Source organism: Nematostella vectensis, chromosome 4 (assembly GCF_932526225.1).
Source record: "Nematostella vectensis chromosome 4, jaNemVect1.1, whole genome shotgun sequence".
NCBI lineage: Eukaryota > Metazoa > Cnidaria > Anthozoa > Actiniaria > Edwardsiidae > Nematostella > Nematostella vectensis.
The window spans coordinates 2,043,759-2,055,553 of NC_064037.1; the positions used below are offsets into that span (position 1 = coordinate 2,043,759).

The following is an 11,795-nucleotide window of genomic DNA, read 5'->3' on the forward strand; positions in this document are numbered from 1 at the left end:
TAGCGCGGCTTTTCTGCTGTACCGCTGACAGATGAGTAAATATGGCGGATGAAAATGCATTGGAGTTCGTATTTATAGGGAAAAAACAAGAAATCGCACAGAGAAGAAAGGTTAAATGTTCCGTGATGGGGAGGGTAATTGCAGTATTTTTCGTTAATGATGGATTCCATGCACTGGACCATTATTGCTACCGTAAGTATTGTGGAATTCATTCAATATATTTAAAGTTATTTAAGTTAAGTAAGTATACAAATTTTCTATTAATGTTTGTTTTAAGATGCAGGTGGACCACTGTCTCTTGGAGACATCGAGGTAATGACACTTGTGATCTAGTTGAATCTAGTTGGATTTTCAAGTATTCAGCAAATTCTGAAGAAAGAAGATACCTTCGCTTGCTATGTTATCGTTTCTTCTGTTGTTTTGAATAAATGAAACGGGAAAAACGTTTGTTGTTTGATATCATATTTTGTGTATTTTGTGTTTTTCAGGAGGTTGAAGGGAAGGCTTGCATAATATGCCCTTACCATAAATACAAGATAGTTCTAGAAACTGGTGAAGGACTCTACTATTCATTTAACCCAAAGGACTTCAGTAAACCTCCCAAGCTGTGCTCCAAGGGAGTAAAGCAGAGAACTCACCATGTAAGAGTGTCTGGAAATGATGTTTATGTGGCATTATCAGATACAAGTCAATCAAGAGACTCGGATTATTATTCCTCAGATGCTTTTAAAGCAACAAAGAAAAACATACTTAAGTAAAAAAAAAATAGTTTTTTTTTAAAAAATTTATTATATCCCTTCTCCAGAATCCCAGGCCTGTCAGTTGTTTATACACCACTCATAGCTTGCCGAGATATTTGATGATGAAAATACAGGACTGTTTGAACAGCTTGTTAAAGTCGCCATGGCAGTGGTATCGTAACACATGGCTGCATTGTCTTTTATTGTGTACAGGGCATCGTCCTTGGGTACCAAGGGCCTTGAGGTCAGCAGAACAGGGTGACATAATGAGAAGGTGGAAGGGGAGGGAGATGCCCCAGGAGTCTATTCTATAAAAGCCAGTTTTAAAAAGGGTGCTAAATCCATTTAGGAATAAGAAATAAGGAATAAAGTTCTTGAAGGAAATAGAATAAGTTGTTCTGTGAGGGAGAAAGGTGACATCAAAAGAAAATGACATCAATTTTAAGTTATTTATTCAAAGTTATTCCAAACCGTTATCAAAATATGGTCATATCCAGCCCAAAAAAGTTTGTTAGTTATTTATTGAGGCTGTTTGATGTAATAAAGTACTCTTATGGTATTACTAAGTAGACGCCTTAGCCGTTGGTATTAGCACAATATTCTATTTGCCTGTGTTAGTCAGGGCCCCAGCACCGCCACCATAGCCATAGCCCTTAGGCCCAAAGTTCTTGCCATAGCATCCCTTGCAATAAATCTCACCTGCAAACAGAACGATACCATTAGAAGAGGTTTTTCCTACTAATTAATTGACAAATCATAGATTTTTTTTTACTGCAAACCCGCAAACCCATCTCCCCATCAGCAAATCCACAATGGTGTTACGTATGAAAAGTATAATAACTAGATATTCTCCAAAAAGGGAAGCTGGGTCAAGAGTTCAGACCGTAAGTCATGCATCTCTCATTTGTGGATAAGAATTATTATGAAAAATATACATGGTTTTTCAAGCTTGCCCCAAACGACAAGCCTTAATATATCACTGAAATTTGTCACTTTAATAGGAGTGGCAACTGCATAATATGACTTAAAATAGTGGCCTCTTCCTTTAGGGGGCGGGGTTGTACCATCCTATGAGAAAAGTCTAACATCTAGCTATTACTCTCACTTAAACTTTATGCTGAAACTCACAGAAAGGACTACATCATAAGTAGGAGCAATCATCTTTTATGATATAAATATCACAGCATTTTTATTGAGCCAACTATTTCAATAGCATGCAAGTCAATAAACTGCATTGATGGTGGTTTGTCATGTGAGTGACATGATGAGGATGCACTCGCAGTTAGAAAAATATTACTTCAATCCATCTGTCAGTTTTGTTTTGTTGAATTGAAAGCTAAAATTCACAGTCGTAGGTAGAGGTTGATTAATTGAATATGAGAACAATAACAGCCCTGAAAAGAGGCTGGCTTATCTGTACCCTCCTGCAAAGAGCTTTCTGTTTCACTTGTTTCCTTTGCTCCCTGTGTCGCTAAAGGAAATAAGGGACACAGAAAGCTCTGCGAAGGAGGGTAGCTAATCTTGCTAAAAAATACCAGAATGTGGGGAGATTATGAACTCCTCAAGAATGTGGGAAGATTGAGAGCTCCTGTATACATACAATCCAAAATTTTAAGCTTACCATCTTTGTCAGCGAGGTTAGTGCTGTCTAAGCTTTTATTGCAGCATTTGCAAGTTAGACATGACTTATGCCACTTCTTGCCTATAGCCAACCGTTCTTCAGCCTTGTACACTGTCTTGCTGCACCTTGGACACTTCTCACCACCGCCAAACTGAGGCATGCTACAAGACATGCAAGTGAAAAATAAGCCTACCCATTGTCTTCCAAACTGAGGCATGCTACAAGACATGCAAGTGAAAAATAAGCCCACCCATTGTCTTCCAAACTGAGGCATGCTACAAGACATGCAAGTGAAAAATAAGCCTACCCATTGTCTTCCAAACTCTGTCATCTCCCATAGTGAAACATTTCATTCCCCTTCATTTGAAATAAGACCACACCCTCTCTATGCCTCCAGGCGCGTAAACAGGGGCGCGCAGGGTGCACACATCCACCCTTGGCGGCCATTGGGTCATTTCTTCTAATGGAATCTTCAAATACTATGCTTTCTCCATATGATTCATATGACTGCGCACCCCACCCCCCTTAGCCAATCCTGGGTACACCTCTGGCCTTGGAAACATCATTTTGCCCCTTTATGTAGGGGCAGATCTAGAGTTCTAAAATTGGGGGTTAGACATTATTTTGAACCATCAACAGTGACAGCATGTAATAAAAAATGAATAGCTGCACTTGATAGCTAAAAACTTTATTGTATAGAACATTTTGTTTCTATTGTAATGAGATGTGTTTGGGATTTGCTGATGGCAGAAAACAAACTTTTACAAAAAATAAAATAAATAAATTTGTCACCCATTTTGTAGCCCTCTACAGCCTTTTGTAGCTTGGGAATATACCAGATTTACAAGAGCACTTGAAGCTGGAGTGGGTAAGGCCAGGAAGGAAAGGCGTCCCTCCGCGCAACTGCTGCTGGAGTAAGCATGGGCAGAGGGGTAAGCCGTCCCCCAAACGCCCAACGTTTTTCTCATCTATATCACATTACATTGGCACCCCAAAGTGAATGTGCTCCCCCCCCCCCCCCCCATAAATTCGCTCATGTTATGACAAACCTTGCCAAAGTTATTAAATTTCTTCTATGGCTCTAAGCAAGTATTGATATCCTTATGGCACAAATAACCTTACATTTCTCAGGTTTAAACGCTTAACATAATTTCAAAATTGCTATAGATGGATTAAAAATGCGCGCAGGCCTTATAGAATCCAAGTCTTATTTGATGTCCTCTGGAAACGAAACCTTAAGTGAAACAGATTCATTAAATGAAAATTAACCAGTGGACAAGCGCTATATATACAAATAAATTATTATATTCGAATTATTAGTATTTTAAGGCTTTTAAGCGTTCAAAATGCGTATTATTATATTTAGTAATATATAGCCATACCCCAAATCAACACGAACTCGTTTATGTCGTTTATCGCTTCGCTCGTCATAAGAGCTGCATTATCACATTATGAATTGTTGAAACATCAAACGAATATGCATAGTCGAATGCCGATTTGATTAGCTAGTGAAACAAGCATTCTTAGAAATAATTTTCAAAGTTATAGTGGTACATAATCATGACTCATGGAAAGTTATTTTTGTTGGCCAAAAGTCGACTACGAGATTAAGTTAAGTTTATATAGTTTACGTTTTGGTCAATTGCGCCTTTGCAAAATTTGTAATGAGAATACTTAAACAGAAGGCGCCCCAGTGCGAGCAATATAAAACTTGAAAAGCAGACGAAGAAGTAAGGTAAATAGTTAGAATAACTTACCTGACTTTAGCGTGTTAGGTCGAGAATGTCGCTTGCTCCACTTTACGTGTGAAGACGATATGCAGATATTATCACCACCTCCCATCATTAATATTCATGTTGGCACACGATTGGTTCGTTGGGAATAGCAGTTGTCGTCTCAAGGGTGTAGAATGACGTCTTGGTGATAAAACTAATTCTCTTTAGCCATCATCAGCCCTCATCCACCATCATCAGCTCTCATTTACCCTCCCTCCCCTACCAACATCAACCCCCATGTCGACCTGATAGAGATGCTTGTCGTATTTTTAGGGCCAAAATCGGGCCTAATTGGGGTTCTATAAGGGGGTACCCTAAACCCGACAGTCGGGAAAGAAAGATCCTCAATGGACTAAATGCCCGACAGTTTTCAATTTACCCAAATAATCAAGTAAATTGTCAACCTAGTAAGCTCAAAATATTCTATATTTGTTTAGAAAGAGCAAGCGATTCTGAATTGAGCTTTGTTGTCGAAATTGAATGTTTTCCGTTAACTCTGTACACTATAAAATCGTAATTTTAGAAAGGTTTATAGCGGAGCCAGCGCGAGAGCTCCATAGGTATGCGACAGTTTTTTTGGTCACCGCGCGGGTTGCCCGCCCGCACACTTTGCGTAATTTCGCAACACACTCCCCAGTGAAAAAAATAGAAATGAATACACTTTGCACTATCCGGATTGCTTTCTTTATAAAACCCAGACAGTTACGGTTAAAACATACAATAATTTGACTTTTTGTGTTTTTGTGTTTGCACTCACGGGATAGGGAACCTTGCGTCTTTTTCGCGCGTTTTGCTCTTGCAACTCGCGGCCATCGGCCAACACGTTTGGTTGGAAAAATGTTAACATTATTTTTGTCTTGGTAAGAAACCAAGAAAGAACGGCACACTAAACACTTTTATAATATAAAGATGTACAAACAAGAGAGCATAAGATATCTTATGCTCTCTTGGTACAAACTATGAATAGAAGGACAAACGATGGAATTAAAGAGTTAAAGACTCGTTATAGCCAAATTCGTTGTTGTGCGGCCTCCACGAATCCAAAATCCTTTCTTGTTTGGGAATAGCGCGTAGTCAACCAACCGTCTAAACCAATCGATGGCTCCCATATTTGTTATATGTTTTTTTGGTAATGCACGTCTTTTGCGAACCGGAGAAGGACTTTACGCCATGTGCACCCCCCCCCCCCCCCCCTAGGTACGGGCCTGCAGTACTTTAACTCTTTTCTATCATATACAATAAAAAGCTCTCAAGAGGATTTCAACCTGCTTTATTGAAGTTAGCCTCTAAATCAAATGCGTGCAAAAAGGGATTCTCAACATGGGGTTAAATCCGCCATTAAGCTTGGGTTTTATTCCTATTGTCCACTAGAATCCATTAGAGATACAACTGTGATATAGGTACTATAAGTGAGCGCATCACTATTAGAAGTGCACAACTGTGATGAGTGAGCGCGTCACTATTAGAAGTGCACATGTGATATAGGTACTATGAGTTAGCCCATCACTATTAGAAGTGCACAACTGTGATATAGGTACTATGAGTTAGCCCATCACTAGGAGCGTGCAACTGTGATATAGATACTATGAGTTAGCCCATCACTAGGAGCGTGCAACTGTGATATAGGTACTATGAGTCAGCCCATCACTAGAAGCGTGCAACTGTGATAGAGGTACTATGAGTTAGCCCATCACTAGGAGCGTGCAACTGTGATAGAGGTACTATGAGATAGCCCATCACTAAGAGCGTGCAACTGTGATAGAGGTACTATGAGTGAGCCCATCACTAGGAGCGTGCAACTGTGATAGAGGTACTATGAGTGAGCCCATCACTTGGAGCATACGACTGTGATAGTTAACAATTAGACTACGAGTTCGAGATTTCTATGAGTTAATAGATAGTCAACAAGGTGCGAAGTGCCGAGTTGACTATTTGGCTCATAGAAAGCGAGAACAAATTGTCTAATAGTATAAATCCACTAACATACTACCTTCAAATAAAAGACGATTTTAATAATTCTCAGTCGCTTTTGTCGCCGCTCAATAGATAGTGAGTAAGGGAGCCAATAAAATTGCGAGATTCGTGATAGTACGTGAGTGGATTTAAACTAAAGGTACTAATGAGTGAGCCCATCACTAGGAGCGTACAACTTTGATATACTGTAGGTATTATGAGTGTACGAATGAATCTTATAAGACTGACCATTTTCTTATACACATGCACGCTCCTAGCAATAGGCTCCCTGTGTTGCACACTCAGCTATAAATGGGCTCCTTTTTCACATCTTGGGTTTGTCATTACTGTGTAAAGTTCAGAGCACCAGCACCAATTCCGAATCCAAAGCCTTTAATGCAAAACAGCTTCTTGTAACAGCCTGTAACGAAAAAAGGAAAAAAATTATAAATAAAATACGCAAACAAAGTAACTACTAGCCTTGACCATATTTTGTAACCTGGCATGTTCAGTACATGTACTCTGCTAGCGGAGCTTTCTTCCTGTTTGTTTTTATCAGTTCTCTTTATCCGTGTCGCGAGTCTGTTTTTTCGCGCTCTCGTTTGTTTAACAAACTAGAGGAAAAATCTAACAGGAAAAAGCTCTGCTGGTAGGGTGTGGTATATGTAGGCAATGATAAATCAACTTAGTCCCAGTCCCTGGCGTTCGCTCCTGGCTGCTTAGAATTGTGACGCCACAGGCAATCATCTCCCCGTTTTTTATCATCCTCGGTATCGTACCCAGACACCCGCGATGCATTTTGGGGAGGTTGAATAAGCGCACGGTGCATGACGGTAAGGATGCGGTTTCGGGGTCGGAATTTTGAATTTTTTTCCGTCTCCGCTTCCGAGTTCCTGTTGATGTCCCCGCAACAGCAAAAAACGACCAGGAAACCCGGAGCAGCATATGAATGTGATTGGTTAGTGTATAAAACGCCTTGGACTAATCTAATATCATATTGCGAGATCGTCTAAGTTCAATTCATTAAAATAAAGACGTCTATAAATCTTGCCTTTTACGCACGGGGGAGCGGGTACTTTACTCCCACTGAGAGAACATTTCTTCTAAGATTCCTGTCAGGTGGGGAAGGGGAGGCAATAAATGGGGGTGCATCAAATAATAAGATCATAAACTCACTATTGCAATAAATTTCTCTCTCGTGGTCGTTGACGGTGGTGGAGTCAAGACGATGATTGCATTCCTTGCACTTGAAGCACATCGCATGCCAGACCTACATTCCGAACAGCATTCATATTATCCATATAACCCGGGGCAGGTTTAGCCTCCCTCGCAGGCGTTTTTAGGCAGGCGTCGCTCGCTCCCTCTCAAGGGGGAGCGAGCGACGCCTGCCTAAAAACGCCTGCGAGGGAGGCTAGGGCAGGTTAGCAAAGAAGGCCTTTCTCTACCAGGGGTCTAATATTTATATATCAGAACCGTTTATAGTTCTTATAACCTTTCACTTATAGCAATCTGGTCAAAAGAAAGCATAGAAAAATGTCAAATTCTGTAAAGGGAATTGAATTTGATTGAAATTTGAATTTTCTACAGAGCCGCACGAAAGGAGATTGAATCGATAGAATGGTTTCCTATACTGGCGGGAAAATATAAAACAAAAATGTTGGCGAAGTGTTTTGTATTACAATGCCATCTACAATGAAACGAAAACCATTTAAAGCAGGGAATTTTATATGAGAAAAAAGAAAATATCGTTTTTGTTGAAGGTTTCAAAAACAGTGCGCGCTCGTGAGAATGTCGCCATTCTTGATTGCACATGCAGCGCGGGCAAAATGCAAAAAAAAAAAAAAAAAAACGATTCACCGACTGCAAAATATCTGCTAAATTTTGCAGATTTGTTTCCTGAAGTTAAATAATCATTTGACTACCAGGTTGAGATATAAAGATGAAGGGTAAAAGTTGCAACCACACAACGATCTTCAGCAATAACTAAAAAGACATGAAGACGGAAACTAGTATATCGCGCGCACATATTTTCTCTGAGTAATTTGATTTACATCTCGATATACGTCACAAATGACTGGACCCGGGCCTTCCAAATCACGGCCTTTTTACCGAATGTTGACCAAGATACATCAAAATTGCAGATTTGAGTTATTCGCGCGAACGCGCATTTTATAGTATCCATACGAACCACATACCATTTGGAAAATGAAAATATAAAGAATCGACCAGATCTAACAATTCTAAAAGGTCATACGGACTTGCAAACAAGGCAGATGCAAACAAGGCTAAGTCAAGGTTGAGTAGCATGTATATAAAGGTGTCACCCACTTGGCCAGAACTAGCCTGCTTCTCTGGATCGTAGACCCTTTTCCCGCATCGCGGGCAACCCCCCGGTACACAGGGGCCCCCTATTGTCAAAGGATTTGGTATCAAAGGCGCAGTGCAAGGTATTTCTCCACGCTTGCCAGTATCCATGCTGAGTGTACCCGCACCACCACCGAACCCATATCCCTTTGGACCGAAAGCCTTTCCATAACAGGACTTGCAGTAAATCTCATCTAAGAGTAAAAAAAGACATCGCAGATCAGGGAAATGCATATAACAATCAATATTACTAAAGCAAGGGGGGGCAGAAGACGGACAGGTAAGGGTTTGGGGGGAGGGGGGCAAGCGGATGACAAGTAGGGAGGAGGGAGCTAGGCGGATGACAGGTAGGGAGGGGGGGCAGGCGGATGACAAGTAGGGAGGGGGGGCTAGGCGGATGACAAGTGGGTAGGGGGGGCAGGCGAATGATAAGTAGGGGGCAGGCAGATGACAAGTAGGGGGGACAGACGGATGACAAATGGGGGGGGGGAAGGCGGATAATAAGTAGGGGGGCTAGCGGGATGACTAGTAGGAAGGGGGGCAGGCGGATGACCAGTAGGGGGGAAGGCGGATAACAAGTAGGGGGGCTAGAGGGATGACTAGTAGGGGTGGGGGCAGGCGGATGATAAGGGCGCCGGTGGCGTTCAAAGGGGGATTGAAAAGTAATACAAACTTCGCGGCGCATCGTCCTTGTTAGTCAGGTTTGACTCTGGATTTAAAGGTTATATTCATGTTAATATCTTTTTACCATCCTTGTTGGTCAGGTTTGTGCTATCCAGGCGCTTGTTGCAGTGTTTACACGTAAGACACGGCTTGTGCCAACTCTTGCCATTGGCTTTGGCCTGCTCAGCAAAATACACAGGCTTTTCGCAACGGGGGCACTTATCAGGCATCCTTGAACTATACCTGAAGATTCAAAGTACATCCTTGAACTATAACTGAAGATTCAGAATAGATCCTTGAACTACACCTGGACTTTAAAAAAAAATTTTAGGATAATATTCTATTTTATTTTTTAAAGTGGTAAAAAAACGATTCTTTAACATTCCGGATAACGTTCAAGTATTATAAACAACAAAACAAAGTCATGATTTCGTGAATTATAAATTTTCATTCCGCGGAACCCTGCTAGCTCAGACTGACTGTTTTAGATCCCATGGTCATACTGTATTATATAAAAAAATATCTATTCTGATCTACTTAGCATCGTTCTGATCTAGTTTGCATCATTTAATTAAGCTTGCATTCATTCTGATCTAGCTTGCATCATTCTGATCTAGCTTGCATCATTCTGATCTAGTTTGCATCATTTTGATCTAGCTTGCATCATTCTGATTTAGTTTGCATCATTCTGATCTAGCTTGCACCATTCTGATCTAGCTTACACCATTCTGATCTTGTTTGCACCATTCTGATCTAGTTTGCACCATTCTGATCTAGTTTGCATCATTCTGTTCTAGTTTGCACCATTCTGATCTAGTTTGCACCATTCTGATCTAGCTTGCACCATTCTGATCTAGCGTGTACCACCATTCTGATCTTGTTTGCATCATTCTGATCTAGTTTGCATCATTCTGTTCTAGTTTGCATCATTCTGATCTAGTTTGCACCATTCTGATCTAGCTTGCATCATTCTGATCTAGCGTGTACCACCATTCTGATCTTGTTTGCATCATTCTGATCTAGTTTGCACCATTCTGATATAGCTTGCACCATTCTGATCTTGTTTGCATCATTCTGATCTAGCTTGCACCATTCTGATCTAGCGTGCATCATTCTGATCTAGCTTGCACCATTCTGATCTGGTTTGTACCATTCTGACCTAGTTTGCATCATTCTGTTCTAGTTTGCATCATTCTGGCCTAGTTTGCATCATTCTGATCTAGCTTGCACAATTCTGACCTAGTTTGCATCATTCTGTTCTAGTTTGCATCATTCTGGACTAGTTTGCATCATTCTGATCTAGCTTGCACCATTCTGATCTAGTTTGCATCATTCTGTTCTAGTTTGCATCATTCTGAACTAGTTTGCATCATTCTGATCTAGCTTGCACCATTCTGAACTAGCTTGCAATTTCATGATTGTAGTATACATCATAATTGCACAGTTCAATAGCACCAAGTGTTCTTAGGCATTTGCAATCTTGATATTATTTACACACACACAAATAAAACCTCAGTCTTTTGGCTTTAAACATTCTTTGCCACATAAAGAATTGCTCCCCCAGGCATTTGAAGAATAAAAACAAGAGCAAAACACGTACACTAGATTCTGATAATATTTCAACTTGGTCAAAACCTGAAAACAACCACTAAATAGCTAAATGGCGGGCAAGAGTGTTTGCTTTGTTTTTTTTGTTGAGATTTTTATTCGCGTAGAGTTTAGATGAATTACTGAAAAAGATGCCTCTACTAACACACAGAAGAATGATTGGAATTTGAAAATAAAAATTGAACTTTGGTGACCATCGTTTGCATTTTTACATGATGCTTAAAGTTGTTTAAATAGTACCCTAACAACCCCCTAACATGAGCTTACAGTTCTCAACATGATATATCAATGTCTTTCCTTTGTGACAGAGATTTATCATGGCCTAGTACTTAGTCATGCGCGAAAGCGGCACTTGCTATCTTCATCTTCTGCAGCCAAATGATTCCGTTTATTGTCAAACGTGGGATAAAATTCACTGAAAGAATTATCAACTATAACGACTATCGCTATAGTGATAATGTATAACAAAGTTTGAGATTGTCATGCAAGCGTTTGTGCATAGTAATTATTAATCTTGTTAGCGTATGTAGCCAGATGCCTCTACATTAACAGAAGGATTTCGAGAAAGTGGATAAAGGCTTACCTTTGTGAATTGAAAGACACGCGTGATGGAAAATCACGAAATGACAAAATGAGTCTTTCCCACACACCGACCGAGCAATATGCCCGCAAATGTGATAAATACAAGAACCCCACCAGGACCCCACTGAGTTTGGCATGCCCCCTGCCTTTAACACTCCATATTAACACCAGAATATTAACATATGAATAAAGAATTAAGCATGCAACCAATTTTATTTGCATTGTCAAAAGCTCTCATTTGTGTCCATAGAATTAATTACTAGTTCTTTATATAAAAAAGCATCCAAAATTACATATATTAGACCTTTCAGTTTTACTGTTTCATTCCCCAATCACAGACCAAAATTTCGAAATAGGAGGCAAGGTTTTTGTAAGCTATAGGCCAGCCCTCTAAGATTTTTCTTAAAGCCGCAAGAGGCAAAACAAAGAAGAGTAAACTGAAGAGAGTATGTGGTAAAGCCAAAACATGTAAAGCAGCAGCCATTTGGT

At 40.3% G+C, this 11,795-nt stretch overlaps 2 protein-coding genes across 3 annotated transcripts; one reads left to right on the forward strand and one right to left on the reverse strand.

Annotated features, from left to right (window-relative positions):
* The first annotated feature begins 2 nt into the window (after positions 1–2).
* On the forward strand, positions 3–1,306 carry LOC5509211 (Rieske domain-containing protein). Of its 2 annotated transcripts, none has more exons than XM_032378127.2 (3): positions 3–192; positions 284–312; positions 489–1,306. In XM_032378127.2, the coding sequence occupies exons 1-3, from the start codon at positions 42–44 to the stop codon at positions 756–758; spliced, it is 450 nt and encodes a 149-aa protein (XP_032234018.2). In that variant the 5' UTR covers positions 3–41; the 3' UTR covers positions 759–1,306. The 2 variants fall into 2 exon arrangements, with proteins under 2 accessions (XP_032234018.2, XP_001629756.3); XM_001629706.3 differs by having other exon boundaries at positions 4–192; positions 278–312.
* A 4,084-nt stretch (positions 1,307–5,390) lies between these two features.
* On the reverse strand, positions 5,391–11,460 carry LOC5509205 (cysteine and glycine-rich protein 1). Its single transcript, XM_032378126.2, has 5 exons — positions 11,308–11,460; positions 9,202–9,359; positions 8,418–8,647; positions 7,266–7,359; positions 5,391–6,510 (listed from the first exon to the last, which is right to left on the reverse strand). Exons 2-5 carry the CDS (start codon positions 9,344–9,346, stop codon positions 6,434–6,436), a joined length of 546 nt encoding a protein of 181 aa, XP_032234017.2. The 5' UTR covers positions 9,347–9,359; positions 11,308–11,460; the 3' UTR covers positions 5,391–6,433.
* Between the last annotated feature and the right edge of the window lie 335 nt (positions 11,461–11,795).

What these genes read in the sequence shown, in the direction of transcription:
- LOC5509205 (XM_032378126.2), bottom strand. Translation starts at nt 9,346, where the DNA reads ATGCCTGATAAGTGCCCCCGTTGCGAAAAGCCTGTGTATTTTGCTGAG. An exon ending in AAACCTGACCAACAAGGATG is followed by an intron (nt 8,648 to 9,201) that starts GTAAAAAGATAT and finishes TTTTACTCTTAG; the next exon opens with ATGAGATTTACTGCAAGTCC. An exon ending in GAGAGAAATTTATTGCAATA is followed by an intron (nt 6,511 to 7,265) that starts GTGAGTTTATGA and finishes TTTTCGTTACAG; the next exon opens with GCTGTTACAAGAAGCTGTTT.
- LOC5509211 (XM_001629706.3), top strand. Translation starts at nt 42, where the DNA reads ATGGCGGATGAAAATGCATTGGAGTTCGTATTTATAGGGAAAAAACAA. An exon ending in ACTGGACCATTATTGCTACC is followed by an intron (nt 193 to 277) that starts GTAAGTATTGTG and finishes GTTTGTTTTAAG; the next exon opens with ATGCAGGTGGACCACTGTCT. An exon ending in TGTCTCTTGGAGACATCGAG is followed by an intron (nt 313 to 488) that starts GTAATGACACTT and finishes TGTGTTTTTCAG; the next exon opens with GAGGTTGAAGGGAAGGCTTG.